At 34.5% G+C, this 19555-nt stretch overlaps 1 protein-coding gene and 1 pseudogene across 1 annotated transcript; both read right to left on the bottom strand.

The window, feature by feature from the left end:
* Positions 1-6727: 6727 nt before the first annotated feature.
* On the bottom strand, positions 6728-8097 carry LOC107633869 (protein FAR1-RELATED SEQUENCE 5-like; annotated as a pseudogene).
* A 7156-nt stretch (positions 8098-15253) lies between these two features.
* On the bottom strand, positions 15254-18347 carry LOC148572674 (mitogen-activated protein kinase kinase kinase 1-like). Its single transcript, XM_088507723.1, has 8 exons — positions 17986-18347; positions 17480-17567; positions 17303-17365; positions 16897-17054; positions 16384-16456; positions 16221-16274; positions 15756-15869; positions 15254-15662 (listed from the first exon to the last, which is right to left on the bottom strand). The coding sequence occupies exons 1-8, from the start codon at positions 18186-18188 to the stop codon at positions 15465-15467; spliced, it is 951 nt and encodes a 316-aa protein (XP_088363849.1). The 5' UTR covers positions 18189-18347; the 3' UTR covers positions 15254-15464.
* Between the last annotated feature and the right edge of the window lie 1208 nt (positions 18348-19555).

Genomic DNA, 19555 nt, shown 5'->3' with positions numbered 1-19555 from the left:
GTTCGTCACCTCCGTCATCATTGTGATATTCTCTTCGTCAGCTTTCCAACGATGCCAACATCGCCACCAGACGCCTCCGGACGCGCCGCCGAAACCTTTCTGGCCACCTCTATTGTTTTGCCTTCTAGAAGCTTCAGCAGCCGTTGGATCTTCGCCGCGATCAGACGCTCCTGGTGCTTCCACGTGTCGCAGCGAAGGCATCCTTGGTATCCGCCGACCTGCGCCCGACCCGACCCGACCCGCGGTTGACCCGTGCTCCACGTCACTGCCAGCGTGTTTCTGTCACTCCTCTCCGTTGCTGCCACGTGTCATCGTGGCGCTGACGTCACTGTTGACGTGGCGGACAAGCAGGACCCTCCCTAAGGGTTTTGGGTGAGCTCTTTCCGATTCTGCACTCCAATTTCTCATTTTCTGCTCCGAAATTGCTGTTTTCTCTCCTCTCTTTGATCTTTGTGACTATTATTATGGAAAAGCCAGATGTTTTTGCTGCCACCAACAGAAAAGATAAATTCTGTCGAAATTGTAACCGTTCTGGGCACCTCTTCCTCGACTGTCCTTCTGTTGAATGTCGCACATGCCACCAGAAAGGTCATATTAGCTACCATTGTTCACAGCTGTTCTACCGTTACTGCAAGCTCTCGGGACATTTAATTACTGCATGTCCTACTCGCCCACCACGTCCTAATCCACTCAACTCGTCTCCTGTCTCTCTTTCTGATATTGCATCTCTTCTTTAGCATCTTCTCTCTGTTTCTGGTAATACCCCTATTGTTTTTTCCACCCCTCCAAGTAATTCTAAATGGTACTTTAACTCGGGTTGATTTAATCACATGTCTCCATTGCGTAATATTTTCTCATCCATGTCTACCACTACAAATGGACATTCTGTCAATACTGCAAATGGCTCCCTCTTGCATGCAACACACAAGGGTTCTATATTCCATTCAACTCTTAATCTTCCTGATACTTATTATATTCCCAAATTAAACTTCAATCTTATTTCTGTTGGTCAACTTGTTGATATGGGTTTTGAAGTCACTTTTTTCGTTTCTGGTTGTCGTGTACAGGATCCTCGGACGGGACAAATCATCGGGACTGGACGTAAGGTCGGAAGGTTGTTTAAACTCGAGAATCTTCATATTCTTCCTGTACCAAATATCTGTGCTGCTTCTTCTCCCTCTACCCTCCACTTATGGCATCAGCGTCTTGCCCACACATCCTTAGGAAAACTGCGTCCTCTTGTGTCTCAGGGTGTTTTAGGTCAGGTTCCAAATGAATCTTTTGATTGCATTTCTTACCAAACTGCCAAACAACCTGCTTTATCTTTTCACAATAATTCATCTCTTGCTTGCTCTCCTTTTGATCTCATTCACTCTGATGTTTGGGGCCCCGCTCCCACTGCCTCTATGGGCGGAGCTCGATACTTTGTCATTTTCGTTGATGATTATTCCCGTTTTACTTAGGTTTATTTGATGACTAATCGCCATGAGTTACCTCATCTCTATATCAACTTTGCTACTATGATTAAAACTCAATTTTCCAAGGTCATTAAAGTTTTCCGACGTGATAATGCTATGGAATAATGTGATTCCAAACTCTTAGCCTTTCTTGCAGAACAGGGTACTTTGTCTGAGTTTTCTTGTCCTGGTACATCTCAACAAAATGGTAGAGTTGAACGCAAACACCGTCACATTCTTGACTCCGTCCGTGCAATGCTCCTTTCTTCTTCGTGTCCTGAGCGTACTTGGGGTGAAGCTGTTCTTACTGCTGTTCTTGTTATCAATAGACTCCCTTCTTCTGTTCTTGGTAATGTTACTCCTTTTGAGCGTCTTTATCATACCTCCCCAGATTATAGTTCTCTTCGAGTTTTCGATTGTGTATGTTTTGTTCTTCTTCAGCCTCATGAACATAGTAAACTTGAACCTCGGGCTCGTATGTGTTGTTTTCTTGGTTATGGCACTGAACACAAGGGTTATCGTTGTTGGGATCCTCTCTCTAAACGTATTCGTATATCTCGTCATGTTGTCTTCTGGGAGCACCACATGTTTTCTCGATTCTCATCCTTTGAGTCCATTCCTCCTACTCAGTCACCTTTGTTTACTAACCCCAATGTTGATCTTTTTCCTAGTGATGATTCTACAGATTCTATCTCGAGTGACCCTCCATAGCCTCCTGTTCTTCCGCCTTCTCCATCTTCCAATGATTCCAGACCGGACGATGATCCTACTCCTACCGTCATGCCTCCTCCTCCCGCTCGTTCTTCTAGGGTACAGAATCTACCTCCTCATCTTTTTTATTACCATTGCTTTTCTACTATTCTTCATCAACATGAACCTAAGACATTCAGAGAAGCCTCCTCAAACCCAAATTGGCAACAAGCAATGCAAGAAGAAATACAGGCACTTGAAAAAGCACATACTTGGGATTTGGTTGTTCCTCCTTCTGATCAGGAAGTTGTAGGCAGTAGATGGGTATACAAGATCAAGACTCGCTCTGATGGCTCTATTGACCATTATAAGGCCCGCTTGGTTGCTCAATGTTGTACGCAAGAGTATGGTATTGATTATGAAGAGACTTTTGCCCCTATCGCTCGTCTTACGTCTGTTAGAGCTCTTCTTGCCATTGCTGCGGTTAAAAAATGGTCTCTCAGTCAAATGGATGTGAAGAATGCATTTCTTAATGGGGATTTGAAAAAGAAAGTCTATATAAAACCACCTCCGGGATATCCTTGTCCTTCTAATAAGGTTTGTCTCCTTCGCAAGGCACTTTATGGACTTAAGCAAGCTCCTCGTGAATGGTTTGACAAGTTCAGCACTACCATATGCAGTCTTGGTTTTACTTATAGCCCTCATGAGAATGCCCTTTTCATTCGTAAAAGCGAACGTGGAGTTGTTCTTCTACTTTTGTATGTTGATGACATGATCATTACTGGGGATGATGTTGATGGTATCTCTGATCTCAAGGCCTCACTTCACCGTACCTTTGAGATGAAAGATCTTGGTTCTCTCAGCTATTTTCTTGGTCTCGAGGTCATCTCCACCGATGATGGCATCTATTTCTCTCAGGCTAAGTATGCTTCAGATCTTCTTGCTCGCGCTGGGATTACAAATAGTCGCACTGAGTCTACTCCTCTTGAGCCTAATGTTCGATTTACCCCTATGGATGGCACTGTTTTGGATAATCCGACTCTCTATCGACAGTTAGTTGGCGGTCTCGTCTACTTGACTGTCATCCGACCAGACATCACCTATCCAGTTCATGTACTTAGCCAGTTCTTGCCAGCTCCTCGTACTACTTACTATGCGGCAGTTCTTCGCATTCTTTGCTACATCAAAGGCACTCTATTTCATGCCCTTTATTTTTCTGTCCATTCCTCTTTGTCTCTTCAGGCTTACTCCGATGCTGATTTGGCTGGTGATCCCACTGATCGTCGTTCTACTACTGGTTACTGTTTGTTTCTTGGCGACACTTTCATTTCTTGGCGTGCTAAGAAGCAAACGTTCACTGCTCGCTCAAGCACAGAAGCTGAGTACCGTGCCCTCGCTGACACCATTGCTGAAGTTATCTCGGTTCGTTGGCTTCTCGAAGATCTGGGTGCTCCTCAGTCGTTCCCTACTGATGTTTTTTGTGATAACCGCAGTGCTATTCAGATCGCCCATAATGATGTGTTTCATGAACGCACCAAACACATTGAGATTGATTGTCACTTTGTTCGGCAACATATCCTTATTGATGCTGTTCGTCTCATTGCTGTTGGAACACTAGATCAGACTGCTGATATCTTCACGAAAGCTCATCACCCGACTCGTTTTCGGACTCTATTATCCAAACTCAAGTTGGTATCCTTAGCTCCCACTTGAGTTTGAGGGGGGATGTTAGAGAATCATTAGAATCAATTTAGATCAATTAGTATCGTCTAGTATATCTGTATATTAATTGTAGGATTCTATGCCTTTATTGCTCTGATTCATTTACCACCTATAAATACCCCTTATATATTATACTTTTGATCACAACTCAATAATACACTTTTCAAATTACTCTCTCAATCTCTTATTTCTAACAACAATTATTGATGAAACTGTTTGCAAATCAATTTCAATGTTAAGTCAGAGTCAATTTAAAATGTGGATTTTACATAACGCAAGTGGCATAATATACTTAATATTTTATCCTAGAGAGAAAACCTTAATGATAAGATCTTAGAGTGGACATTTACAATGACCCTGATAGTAGTTTGTTTAGATGAGGATCCGAAGAAATAAATTAAAAAAAAAATAAATCAAGAAAAAAAAGTATATTTTTTGTCATTACCTCAATAAAGATAAATTAGAGAAATTTTTTTGTGGTATTTTTTTTCCTTGGTTAAAGCTGAGAGAGAAGTGTGAAAAAATTATATTAAGTTCTTTTTAATTTATCTCAAGAAAACTACTTGAATATTGAATTACATATTTATATAAAAATACGTATATTATTTAACTTATTTTTAATATATATTATAACTTATATTTTATATTAATAACTCCATATAACATTATTCACTTTATCGGTTTATCCACAATGCAAAATACCATATATAGAGGTATGGATAAGAAATTAATACTTTAGAAAAAAATTATTTCTAAAAGGATTTCGTGAGTTTCAGATCCGTTTTCTTCTGTGCTTTATATTTTCTGTTGCTTCACATCAAATTCAAACGATGAAAACTACCAAAATCACCCCATCCTTTTCTGGTTCTCTTCTTTTTTTTTTTTATCCCTCTCTTTAAACGAGCAAAGAATTAAGGATTTGTTCAGTTTGTAAAAATATTTTGTATTAAAAATAAAAAAGATCTAAAATTCTTTTTAAATAAAATTATAAAAATAAGATTGAGAATATATTAAAATTAAATTATATTATAAAATACAAAAATTCTTACAAACTAAAGTTTATTAATAATGATGTTGGTCTCTAAATTTTACTAAATTTGTAATAATTAGATTTTTATAATTTTTTTAATTAAATTTTTATACTATTTTTTATTTTATAATTAAATCATTTTCGTATAAAAAACGTTGAAATAACGGAATATTTCTTCCAAAAAATATATAATTAAAGTTTTAATTAATTTTTTAATTGTGAGTACTTTTAATTTGCGAAAAAATATTTCGTTAATTCTAATATTTTTACACAAGTACGGATTTAATTCCAAAATTAAAAATAGTATAGGAACCCAATTAAAAGAAAATAAATATAAAAATTTGATTATAAATTTGGTGAAATTATAGAAATTAACAGCATAATTAAACCACAAACTAATTAAAAAAGTCTAATATTTCTTTTTCTTATCCACGATATTCTCAACCAGGCCAATGACTAATCCACTGTAGATTAAAATTCTATTTAAAGATTTGTCACTAACAATGAGTTACTGCATATATAAGAAGTAGGATTGAAATTGAACCCCTTAAGTGGAATATTTTTATTTAGGGATAAGTATTATTTTGGTCCCTAACGTTGAGGGTCAGAATCAAAATCGTCTCCAAAGTCATTTTAGATTTAAAATCATCCTTAATATTTTTTTTTGTATTAAAATCGTCCTTTTTAATAAAATAATTTTTTAAAAGACAACAATACCCCCAACCCCCAACTACACTACCGTTCATTTTGTATTCCCTGCCACCACCGTTCATTCTGCATTCTCCACCATCGTCACCCCCTTATTTCCACTATCAGCCATCCGATCATTTTGCATTCTCCACCACCACTGTTCATTCTGCATTCTCCACCACCATCACCGTCCTTATTTCCACTATCAGCCATTTCTTTCCACAATAACAATAACAACAGAACATACATTCAAATTCAAGAATCCATTATCAATAATAACAGAACATTCAAATCAATAATAACACAACATTCAACATTCAAAAAAATTTAAATGAACATAGAAATCAACACAAGCAGAAGCAGAAAGCAAAAAAAATTAACACAAGCAGAAGGCAGAAGCAGAAAGCAGAAACTGAAGTAGAAATAGATGCAGAAGTTCAAGCACAAAGCCAAATCAACAAGCAGAAGCACAAGAAGCCAAAGAAGAAGCACAAATTCAATAAGAAGCCAAAGTAGAAGCTCAAGCAAAAGCAGCAAGCAGAGGCCAAAGCAAGAACCACCGGTAGCTCGTGGGCGACGGAGCGACGGCAGCTGGGCAGATCGGCGGTGGCAGGAACCCAACTCAGCCTCAGATTCCTCTCTCTCCTAATGACCTTGACAGCTCATCTATATCTTCATGCACCAAGACGCAAATTATGTGTTCACAAGGTATGTCAAATGATTCCATTCTCATACATGAACAATTGAATTCCATCTAAATGTCAAAAAAGAATACACGCCACATTTTATTTGGCGTTCGGGCCAAACCGACAGAGTAAATCATATAAGAGCCAGTTTGCCTCATATTTATTACCTTTATTGATGCAGCTCGTACAAAGATTGGTTGGAACATATAAAATATTGATAGGGTGTAAACATTGGCAACACTCCTCTTTAACTGTTAAAAACACGTTTGCATACTGGGTCACCCATTCATAGATGCGAGGTCAGCCTGGACCTCTTTCCACCAAATATGGTTGACACATCGATTAAAGTGTTAAATGAACTCAACTAGATTGTACCTTGAATTGACATACTTTGCAATGATTGAGTTTAATCCCTCGCATCGAGAAGTAGTCCGAAAACCAGTAAAAAACTTTCATCTTATATGTGCAGTTGACCATGAATGTCTCTTCTTATACATATCTAGGACCCAACTCTTGTTTTCGACACCAAATCCCTCAACCATTTCAAACCACTTTTGACGAAATACATCAATTTCATAGTCGCATAGCATACACTTTTTAAACATGGAGGTAAACTGGGGCTTGCCAATATTACTTATTGCATTGCGAATCAGATGCCATGCACATAATCTATGATGTGCATTAGAAAACTCTTTCTCAATGGCAAACTTCATTGATAGATCACCATTCGTGATAACTAAAACAGGTGCTTTCCCATTCATTGCCACCTTCAGTTGTTGTAGTAACCACCTATATGTGTCTTTTTTCTCGTCGCAAATTAAAGCAACAGCAAAAATAATTATTTGATTGTGATGATTAACACCAGAAAATACCACCAATGGACACATATATTTATTCCTCTTATAGGTAGCATCAAAAGGCAGCACATCACCAAATAATGAGTAATTTGCCCTACTGAGACTATTGCACCAGAATAAATTGTACAAAGTACCATCGGCATCCACGTGATAATTAAAATAGAGAGAAGGGTCATTTGTTGCTTGATCTTCTAGATACTTCAAATCTGCATACGCATCACTAGGTAACTGGCGCCTCTGCTTTGCTATTTTATTGTATATGTCCCTTTGCGTGAAAAAGAGATACTCGTAGCCACATGCCTAATTTGCTAATGTTCGATATATCTGTCCAACACTAATCTCACCCTTTTCCATGTTAATCATGTGGCCAATATCAGCCTCGGACATGAATCTATGCCCACGAAACAATCCAGTCAACCGAGGATCCAGAAGCGGATGACTGTGTTCATCAGAAAAATAAGAAATAAACCAACGATCACTAGGTGCATCTAGACGAATCTCCATCATTGCACTGTAGCCACACCTTGTCTCTGGTGTAGGTTTTTTCTTAAAGTTTCCAATGCCATTATTATTTTGTGGTCTAAATCCTTCACGATGACATACAAAATTCTTCAACTTAAGTACGCTCGCACGACTCTTCCTAGTCCTGTTCTTCCGAGCACTAAAGCCTCTTGGCCTTGCATATCTATTGTAGAACTCAAATGTAATGTTGACATCAGAAAAGTGAAAATGACATACATATTCGTCCCTGATGTTCCAAAATTCAATCATCACAATGTCTTCGAGTGAGTCAATGTTATACCCTTCGTCGAAGCCGTGATAATCGAACATTGGTTCCACATTTGTGTCGTCCTCATCCATATAATCCCTGTCAACTTCATCATGTTTTTCTTCCTCCTATGCTCATACTGATCATATGATATATGCTCACTATTAACCCCTTCATGAGAAAATTTCTGACCCATTACTTTTTGAACACAAATACACAATTCAAAATAAAACTTAAGTTTGTACATAAATTGCGAAAAGTGATAAGAATAAATATTTTTAAAATAGAGACCAAATTCCTTATATATCATGCACATATTTATGCCAATTTGCCAATTTGAGCGATCAACATTTATACAAATTGGAACATTAATACAAATTTAAGCGATCAACATTTTAGCGATCATGCACTTATTTATGCCAAATTCCTTATTGGAACTCTAAAACCAGCAATCAACATTAATACAAATTGAGAGTGCTTGTTGCATCAAAGTAGCGATAAAATAACTCATTTTTGTGTATTCACTTGAAACTCATCATAGCATAAAATGTGGCTCTCACTACTCACTTCAAATTCATTCTCTCAACACATCAAATCATAGGATGGACTGTGATCCCATTTTAACTGGCCACCCACTATATCATCCTACGATGATGGGGTGATGAGTCCCAAGCACATAAAAAAAGTACTACACAAATATGTCTCTTCTCTATAGTTGGGGACTATTATGCTAGAGGCTTACACTTTCATGAATTAAAGTTCAGAGTTTGATAACTTATAATTACTTACCTGAAGTGAGGTCACGTAAGGAGTGGTCAACAGAAACCTGATCATCCAAGAAAGAAGAAAGCAGTGGTAGAGCTTCGCAAACACAAACCCAAATCAACTAATATTAATTCTAAGATCAGATAACTGAAATACATAGCACAACCATGCTAATGTAAACTTGAACTCAAGAAAGTAGAACTAAAAAGCAGGTTTATTTTGTCGTTTCTCAAACTCGTTAATCTAAATAATAATAATAATAATAATCCACATTTTCCAATTTGAGCAAATTATGCAAAACTAAAAAGCAGGTTTATTTTGTCGTTTCTCACACTCGTTAATCTAAATAATGGATAAAGAAAAAGGGATAATTAAAGAAATCATTCAAATGGTGACAACCAATAATAATAGTAATTGTTAATTCTCAATTCTCACGATCCATAAAAGGAGAAGATCATAATTTTAGTTTTATGGAGTTATGGTTAGTTAGTTACTTGGATACAAATGCCGATTACACAGTCAATTCGATAAATTTTCTATTTTAGCTACCAATTAAAAAAAGAAAATAAAAAAAATAAAAAAACAAGAGTTGCTTAAACCAAATAAGAATTAGATTTCAAAACAAATGAAGAAAAGATAACATAAACACAGGATTGAGAGAAAAATCTGACAACGAACGACATTTAAAACAATTTCCATTGATGCAGCGGAACAAATAATAATTCAAAAAGTAGCCAGGCATAAGATATGGTCATAACTCATAACTCTCAACCTTTAGTAGTAATTTAAACAACTGAGCACAGTGCAAAGTCCATAATGATTTAGCATACTAGTAAAACATATCTTCAAAAATGTGAAATTTCATTATTAAATCTTTTCTATGAACTCACTGTCAATATTAAAAATTTCACAAATCTAAACCATTGCTTAAGTGCTCATCATATTTTTAAATCAGTTTCTCTCAGCGTGGTCCCACTACTCACTAGGTCTAAGATGGCATCAACAATTCCCATCTAAATGAAGCAAAGGCAAATAAATCAACCAGATAAATATCATGTCTAGCATATGGCAGCAGCATCACTAAGACGGACGCAACAACAACTAATTACTTCATTCTAGAAACAATTGACTAAAATTACAAACAAATGAATAAAAGGGTAAATGTTTCATATGGCCAAACAATTAATTACTTCACTTCAACCATGTATTAAGATGCAAAATGAAAATATAATATATATCAACTGAGACATCACAAACCCCAATGAATATGAAAAACTGTTAAGTTATAATGCTTGTCACAGTCCATTTTATGGTTGATAACAAGAAAGCACAAACAAAAAACTATTAAGTTCTAGATATTATATTTTACCACTAATAATGGCTCTAATCTCATTCTTTCTGTTCTGTTTTCTGATCAAACAATTCAAAATAATTCAATGGCTTACCCTTTGAATAGCCACATTCCCTTTTGGGGTGACAGTGATGGTCTGGGGTACTGCAGAAGCCAACTCACTTGGTAGATTCCTGATCAAACAATTCAAAACAACAGCTTTAGCATACACATGTCTTACGAAGTCAATAAAATCTCATATACATTGGGGATTCTGCATTTGTACACGCGGGATTATAGGATGTGTTTACTCACACAATATGAATATGAATGAAAAACTTAAAAAAAAAAAAAGCTGCAGACTTGAGAAATTCAGCATCTTACTCTTCTCCATCAGGTTCATTTATCAAGCGTAAAAAAATCAGTAAATCAAATCAATGCATTAAACCAGAAAGTTAACATTCAGAAATTTAAACTATATACGTCGCAACTTTATGCTAATAGATTCAATATTGTGACTCCTAGTGTTTTCTAAGTATTAAGATTATCAATTCTACTCAGATGAGGAAGCCATTAACACTACCAAAAACAAGGGATTTAGCCACGAAAAAATTCGTGGCTAAACTCTAAAAAAACTGTGGCAATTACGCTTTGGCAACAAATGAACATCTGTGGTTGAAAAGGGCGACGCTTTTTTAATTAGTCACGCTTTTTACCCATTAGCCACAGTCTTAACACCCATAAAGATATTTTGTTAGCTACAACTTTAGCATGTTTAGACACGCTTTTTTCCGTGGCAAAATGAAAAGATGCATAACGAAATAATTGTTTCTGCCACACTTTACCCGTGACAAAATTGGCCAGACCGGACTTTTTTGCCACACTTTTTTCCATGGCTAACAATAAAAGTTAAATTAAAAAAATACTTTATAATAAAAATGCTCCTTAATATAAAATTTCATCATATAAAAAAAATAATAACATTCCTATACGAATTATCCATAGTATAAAAATATGAAATTAACTAATACTTAGTATTGAAAAGCAAATATCCTGGATTACATGGGTTTAATGTTAAAAAAATATTTAAATATAACTATTACAAAATAAATTTCAGACTTTGCTAAAATGATACAAAAATCTGAAAGCCTAAAAGTACCAAGACAAAATGAATTTATCAATCTCTACATTTCTTGTTACACATACAACCCACATGCAAAAATATTTCTAGATAAATAGCAAAAAGGACATGTAACTTCAGTCACTGAATTATACATCATGTCGATACTCCAGTTGCTTTGTGTGCTCCAATAAAATCTGCTAAGTAAGACAGAGATCAGGAATCAAGCTAAGAAATTAATAGGCCATGATTTGACTCCTTCGAGGATGATCAGAAAAATTAAGATACAACACTTACTTCGAGGGTGTAATTTGCAATTGCTTTGCAGCTTTTAATTACTAGTTGCATAACATTTTTCAAAATGTCAATTGGTAATTTAGAATTTATCTATAGCCAGTAACAAAAGAAAGAATGCATATTGGGATAACAAAAAAGAAAGATCTAACATTAATTTACATTGTTGACTAAAAGAAATACAAAAAATAAAATGATGCCAAAAAAATTAACATGAAGAAGTGCCACTTTATTCAACTTTGGCAGAATTCTTCTATTTAGTTCAAATTTATCCATATTCATACAAATTTTAATAATTACAAAGTCACAAAGCTAAATCAAAAGTTGAACAGTTTAAAAGAAAACACAAACTTGCATGGGGATCCAGCGTCGACAAGAGCCAAAGTTGCAGCATTGATACACGCAGATCTAGTTCCTACACAACAAATATTGGGAAAGAGTTAGTGAATGGTAAAAAAAAATAGTCTTTTAAATAAATAAAATAAAGATCCAACAAAGAGAGAATATTAGATAAAGATAAAAAAGAGCTGCTAGGGTTCCTTCCAAATTCTTTGTGATTCAGAATTGCCTGTAAAATCTTGATTTCTGCTATTTTGAGACCTTCTTTGGCGACTTAATGTTAAATTTACTAAGGATACATAGAAATTGAACAATAGTCTGAACCTATGAGTTCTTCTGATTTTCTAGTGAGTGGATTTTACTTTGGTGCTAAGTGAAAGTTACTTTAAAGTTTTTTGCCCAAAATTTCACTTGTATTATTGTAAACGTTCATTTGAATTTCAGTTAAGTAATTGAAATTTTTAATTTAAATTAATAGTTAATTATAATAAAAAAATAAAAAATTATAATTATATACCATATTTCAAAGCCGGTACATACTAATTAGGATTATGAATTTTGGCTCGTTGGATTTAAAAAAATAAAAAAATTTGCCGGATAAAAAAATATTAAAATTTTGTAACTGTTTCAAAAATAAACCTATGTCGGATAATTTTTATTAAATTAATAAAAAAATAATAAAAAAATAAAAAAATAAAATTTAGAAAAACTAATACATATTGTGAATTAGGGATAAAAATGTACTTTTTTTATCATAAATTTTATACTTTTAACATTCATTCTCAATTTATTAGAGTTATAAGCATGTACTCTTTTTTATACTATTCCAATTAATACATATCTTATCAATTGAAAATGGCTGAAAAGGAGAGAGAGAAAAAACCAACTATCCAGAGACTGGATAAGCCTGTAAAATTGAAATTTATTATTAAGGTTTAAATTTGAAAAAAAAGTAGAAACTGCCTATAAAATTTTTTAAAAGGATGAAAGTAAGCATCGTTTGATTTTGTCACGGTGAGCATGCGGTCTGTAACAATTGAGAGAGTCCAGCTCAAGTTGGCTACAGATAAACAAGAATGTGAAAAACTTCGGAAATGGATCATCTCCAGTTGTTTTAACACTTGAGGAAATGAAGTGTGATTTCTTACCATTAACTTTATAATTATAAGTGGGACCAAAATTAAATATGAAAGAAAGAACAATGAAGGGTAAGAGATCACAATTGACACCATCCAGTTTTTTTTACTTGAGAGGATCTACCCCCGAAAACTTTCACACAATTTAACCACAGAAAAAACAAAACGTTGCAAGTAATTACCACGATCATAGAAATTTGCCACCACTTCTTGTTCGTGAGTATTTTCCTGTGGTAAACTACCATGTTTCTGGTAGTATAAGAGAAGGGAAGACTTAAAAAGTGGTAAGAGAGGCATAAATCAATAGTCTCACCCGTACCAAGAGAATCAATCAGGTATCTATTTCACCCGGAAGCATGTTGAGGCGGCGGCGGTAGTGTGTTGCGCGGCGGGGTCGACAGCATGTTGCGGCGTTGTCTGAGGCGTGTTGCAGCGACAATGATAAGCGAATGAGAGATACAGCAGAGAGAAAGAGGATGAGAGAATGACAGTAATTGAACGAGGAGGCAAAATTCTAATAGATCAAATGTTTCTCTTCTCTGAAATTAAAAGGAAAATAGAAAAAAATGTAAAATATAAAAATTAAATGGATTAATATCTAATTATCAATTTTTTCAAAAAAAAAAAAAAGATGGAGTATATTTTATAATTATTTTGATGATGATTAATCATACTCCTTAATAAAAGTAGGAGTAAGAAATCATAACCTCAATTTATATATGATTGTTTAGGACAAGCCTGCAACTAATTTTTATTTAGGATATTTGCGTAAATTTAATTTTTCATTAATTTATTGATATAAATTACCTTAAGATATATATTTAAAATATATAAACCAACACATATGTATCCTGATATGCATAAAACATATTTCGTAATTAAGTGCGGCGTCCCGCTACCCTTTCCTCCTACCTCACGAATTAGTTTTTTTTTTTTAATATAATATAATATAATATAACAGTATTTTTTTAGGGTGTATTAAAGCTAATATTGCATGATTAAATGAAAACTTTGGAGTGCATTTGTATCCGTTTATTTCAAGCTGAAACCTTAAGGTAAAAATAGTAGACGTATAAGAAGCTGTAGTATCTGAAAAAGATCACATAAAATTTCAATATTAATGAACTACTCATGAACATATACATACAGCTTACATGTATAATAAGGTTACTCTGCAGCTTCACCAAAATTGTTAGCAAATGACCATTGCAGTTTCCTAAAACAAAGTACTGCAGCACTCGCAAGTCAATGGATACTGCTATTTACAAATATGTTAGTATGTTACAACCTTTGTTGGCAACTACCTTACCTATTTACATCTTAGGAAGTCATACTTCATTAATCATTACCCAACAATTTCCATGCAATTAGCGAGCAAAGGGCAAAGGCAACACCTTAAGCAACAAGCAACCCCGACCACTCACCACAACACAAGTTGCCAACAAAGATGCAACAAAGAACCAATTCCGTCGGCGCATGGAGTCTGGATGTATTTGTAAGCAGAATGATGGCTATTTCCATTGCCTTTCAGCTTCTTTGAATTCAGCATAAGGTCGAACATTTATATCTGAAACTCTGGATAATAAATGCAAGCTCCCTGATGGTGAAATGACCTCCCTTCAGTCCTTGACCGTGGAATTATAAGTTTATAACCAAACCAACTGAGGACTGTGAGGTCCAACTCCAACAGCCATCTCCAATGCTATTAACCAGTCAAGACCCGACATACGTATCACGGCAGGGATCAACTGTACAGAAAAGGAAGGATGAATTTGACCTCCTTACTGTCAACTATAAGCTCTTAAAGGTTTTAATATCTGGCGACGCAGCGGAATAGGAAGAAAGAAATGGTCTCCTTCAGTGGCGGAGCTTAGTTCAAACAAGCGGGGCCATGGCCTCCCAAAACTTTTTATAAAAAATTTAGTAGTACTTTTTCAAAAGATAAAAAATAGTTCAATTGATTTAAATACTTTACTATGATTTAAAGTATCTAATAACTTCAATGAACAACACTCTCTCTATCTTTAAGTTCAAATATAAAAAATTAGATATTTTTTATTTATTTAATTTAATATTATTTTATATTCTACTATTTATTTAATTTAATTTTTTATATGATAAAAAATAATAGAATATTCAATAAGTATTAATATTATTGTATTTGTATAAATTGATAAAAAAATTCAATAAATATTATAAATTTTAATATTTATCCTTTTAACTTCTTCTTTACATATCTTACAGGATATATATTTAAATTTTTATATAAAATAATAATAAAAAATCAAAGAATTGATACATTTTTTAAGAGGAAGGCTAATATTTAAGAAGGAGAACATATAACTTTTACAATATCAACACCTGTAGATAGTTCTTCTACTTTAATGAATCACGAAGAAAGTGAGATATAATCTTCAAAAGTTCAAAAAGTTACATCTGATGACTTTAACCTTAACTTTTTGGAACAAAATCTTGAAAAACGACTTTAAATTTGACAATATCACCAAAGCCAGAGAGATGAGATTAGACGAACTTATCTTAAATGGGATTCATATCAAAAATATTTTGACAATTATTTTTTATCTGGCCCCCCAAAATTTTGTTTCAAGTTCCGCCACCGGTCTCCTTAGAAATGGATGTTCCAATAACTGAGCTGCAGTTGGCCGTTTACTTGGGTTAACTTGTAAGCACTCAAGGATAAAATCCCTGGCATCCTTCGACAATGTTTCAGGAATAGGCGGAGGTTCTCCTCTCCCAATTCGAAATAATGCTTGCACCTATCATTAATAAACAAATAAAGAAAATAAAATATTGATATAGGAAAAAATATAAACTTAAAACAAAAGAAAATACTGAGAAATGTTACATACTCCTTCCAAATCAGAGTAAGGACGTTTCCCTATCAACATCTCCAAGACTGTACAACCTAAGCTCCATATATCAGCTGCTAGTCCATACCCATCATCATTCTTCAAGTTAACAACCTATAATGGAACAACTCAAGGTCAAACTCACTAACTCACAAAAAGCTCATATAGTACAATATAACTCATTCATCAGTTTATCCAAACATCTTCATTCTCCAATAAATTACAAATGAGCGGCAAACTACTTTTCTAAGATTTTTAATTTGAAACAAGAAAATCCATCCAAGAAGATGGTTTGTCCAGTCACCAGGAGAATGGCTTATCGAAACATCAACTTAATGTTTGTAGAGAAATACTGAACACACAGGATATATACTATACAATATAAACTAGATAGCCATATCTCATTCTAGTTTATCCCTTTGAAGGAAATTATTCCAACCAAATGACACAAGAACAAAGACAAACCTCTGGGGCCATCCAGTATGGGGATCCTTTGCTTGATTTAACATTTTCAGTTGCCTGCAAAGAAAAAGACCAAATCATTATAATTTAAGCAGCAGCATTTGGAATTCGCATCAGGGCAACAGCAAACAGGGAAACTCAGTATTATATTGTTGAAGAAGGTTACCTTTGCCAACCCAAAATCCGCAAGCTTGACTGACCCGCTTACATCAACCAGGATATTGGCACACTTGATATCCCTATAAAATTTAATATTAAAAGAAAAGAGATGCAATTAGTTGCAGACTGATGAAAAAGCGGCTTCTATCGTAGTTGTCTCAAATAGTACAACACAAAATACATCACATACATTTATACTCTGAAAAGTTGATCATGATAGAGGACACACTTAAGAAGCTAAAAAGAGGAAGTATAGTCATACGACTTAAAATGCCTTAGTCATACAGCTAGAAAGATATCCTCATAAGTCATATCCATTATCATCCAGCTTCTACCATGTAGAAAAATCTAGTTCAATACACAAATGCACAATCACTCATAACCCGTACATTCTAACGTCACTAAACCATGAAGTCTTGTAACATAACTATGCCAGAAAATTCCATCACCCAAATATGATTGCTGTTATCATAGGCATAGTCAATAAACCGAATCACAAAAGGACAATCACTCATGATACCTGTGAATCACATTTTGATTGTGAAGATATTTCAAGCCATGCAAAATCTGCCTTGTGTATGCAGAAACGTGAGAATCATTTAAGCTATACTTCTGATAGAGACTTAACAATGACCCTTTAGGCACAAGTTCAAGGAAGATATAAAGTGAACTTTGGTCCTGGAGAAGACAAAATATAAGGCAATTAATTACTGCAGTCAATTATTATTAAAATAGTAATGAAGGGAATAAATTAAGGCTTCCATTAGGAGCATACTTGTGATTCTACCAAAAAGAAAGAATTCAAATTTGCAATGCACTTATTTTGGTTGCGTATTCAATTCCTAAAAGTGAAGTTGGTCTTCCTATAATATCATATTCTGGGAGCATATAAGAAACTTGTCTATTGCCACCTAGATGTTGCATACCTCTTGAGTGCCAAAATATCGAACTATATTCTCGTGTTGAAACCGACTCAAAAGAGATATTTCCTGAGACAAAGAGCACAAATAATTAATGGTGGCATTATCATATAAGATGGAATTGACAAATGAACATTGAACAATAAGTAATAAGCTCTAACAACAAGGCTAAAGAGTTCCTACCTGCCGAAGTTGGAATAAGCTCTGTTTACCCTGGTTACTACCTTCATCCAGCAAAGATGCCTCCTTCACCGCAAAAAAGAATCCATCACTGCAAGAAAAGAAAATGTGCATGTGATTTAAGAAACAAGGAAACCACTTTGCAAATCAAAGCTCACTAATACTTTAGAGAGTTTAACGTTAGCAAATTTTCCCTCTTTTCATCATTAATACCTCTTAACTGTCCTTAATGCTAATTTCCCCTTTATTTATCAAAGTAAATCTCACATAAACATGGAAACACCACCAACTTAAATAATGTCCTTAAGTGTAACGACAAACAGATAACCAGGGTTTTCCCCAAACTACAAGTCAGCTCGAACAACAAACACAATCTCTTAATAGGTCAGGTTATAGAGCATGTGTAATGAATACGCATGTTCGCAACTCTACTCATTAAAGTAACTAACCAACCAACTAACCAAATGAATAAATAAAAGTAATTAAATGAGGAAAAAGCAAACACTCACTCTGTAAAACCTTCATAGACGGTTCCAAACGACCCCTTTCCCAAAACGTAACCTTTTTGCCACGACGAGAAAGTTCGGTTAAACCACTCAATTAAGGAACCATCAACCGCGCCAGAACCAGAACAAGGACAAGCTCTTTCCCCGCCAATATCACTATCATCATCATGGGACGTAGTAAAGGAACCTGAATCCATAAAAAGCATGCTTCTTTAATTGCGTTCCTTTTGCGTTGTTGATGTTTTCCGGTACAAGGCAGTGAATCCAATAATATTAGCCAACGACTCGTAAAGTCAACAATGACCAAATACCAATGTGATTCCTCGTAGATAGGGATAAAAACTTGCAATTAACCTTAAATCATTATAAACATTAGAAAAATAAAATAACATATTAATGGGAACAAATTGGTCACTTATACTTTAATGACGTGGCTAACTTTCAGTGACATATAAGTTCCAAAGAAATCAAAGATAACATCAGCCGGTTTGTATTTGTCGCTTAAAGTATATCGTTGCAAACACAAAAATACTTGTTAAACGAAAATATGTTTTAAATTTAACAACTATTTTTGAATTAATTATTTAATTATAAACTTTACTCGTGTAAGTACATGGCATGGTTTAGTCTAGAAAAAAGAAAATTAGATATCCATACAAAATTATTAGACAAAAATATTAAATAATAACTTAGAAACATTATAAGGATAAATTTACTGCAAAATGCTTAGACATGAACTAGCTGATTAGATCTTCATTCCTACGTCGAAATTAGGGGTGGCAAATGGGGCTAAATCTGCCGGGCCGGCTCGCGTAACCCGCCAAAAAGGTGGGTCGGACTGGAAAATTGGGACCGCCAAATAGTAAAAGCCCGCCTAATCCGCACCGCTTAAACCACGTACTTTGGTGGGGCGGGCTTTTCCGCCAGGCTTAGTGTTTTCTTGATAAGGGGGTATTTTTGTAATTTTTTTGCCAAAATCCAACTTTTCCCAACCTAACTTACAAGAGAATGAAGATGAAAATTGAGTGTTTTGGATTATGTTTTTTTTTTTGAGAAAATATTTATAATTATGTTTTAGATTATGTTTATTTTGCTTTAGAGACAATATTTATAATTATGTTTTGGATGAAAACTTGGTTTATAATGATGTTTATTAGATATTTATAATTACAAAGACTTTAATATTTGTGAATATAGAAATTATAATTTTTTTATACCTTTAAAAATTATAAATTTATTAAAATAGTTGTGAAATTATATATATTATTTAATAGTTAATAGTAAAAAAAAAAGAGGAGATTTGGCGGGTTTAGCCCGCCAGCCCGCCGTTAGGCGGGGCGGGGCGGGCTTCCCCGCTTGCCACCCCTAGTCGAAATACACGTGTCATCATAAGTGCAGCCAGGTTTATAACCTACAATATGTTACATTTATATGTAAAATATGTTTGTAGGTAAAATACAAATCACAAAAATATAATTACAAGAAAAAGTATAATGTGCATTGACTTCTAAACTTACTCGTGATTCGACACATTTCTCTAGCACGAGACATCTAAATGTACTTCTATAACCTT

This window comes from Arachis ipaensis, chromosome B3 (assembly GCF_059453495.1).
Source record: "Arachis ipaensis isolate K30076 ecotype BB chromosome B3, ASM5945349v1, whole genome shotgun sequence".
NCBI lineage: Eukaryota > Viridiplantae > Streptophyta > Magnoliopsida > Fabales > Fabaceae > Arachis > Arachis ipaensis.
This window is presented reverse-complemented; position numbering and strand designations above follow the sequence as displayed.

Bases quoted from the DNA above. Each gene is read 5' to 3' on its own strand.
- LOC148572674 (XM_088507723.1), bottom strand. From the start codon at position 18,188: ATGCTTTTTATGGATTCAGGTTCCTTTACTACGTCCCATGATGATGAT. The intron at 17,366-17,479 runs GTAGGAACTCTT...TCTTTGTCTCAG, and splicing joins GCTTATTCCAACTTCGGCAG to GAAATATCTCTTTTGAGTCG. The intron at 15,870-16,220 runs GTTTGTCTTTGT...GTTCCATTATAG, and splicing joins CATACTGGATGGCCCCAGAG to GTTGTTAACTTGAAGAATGA.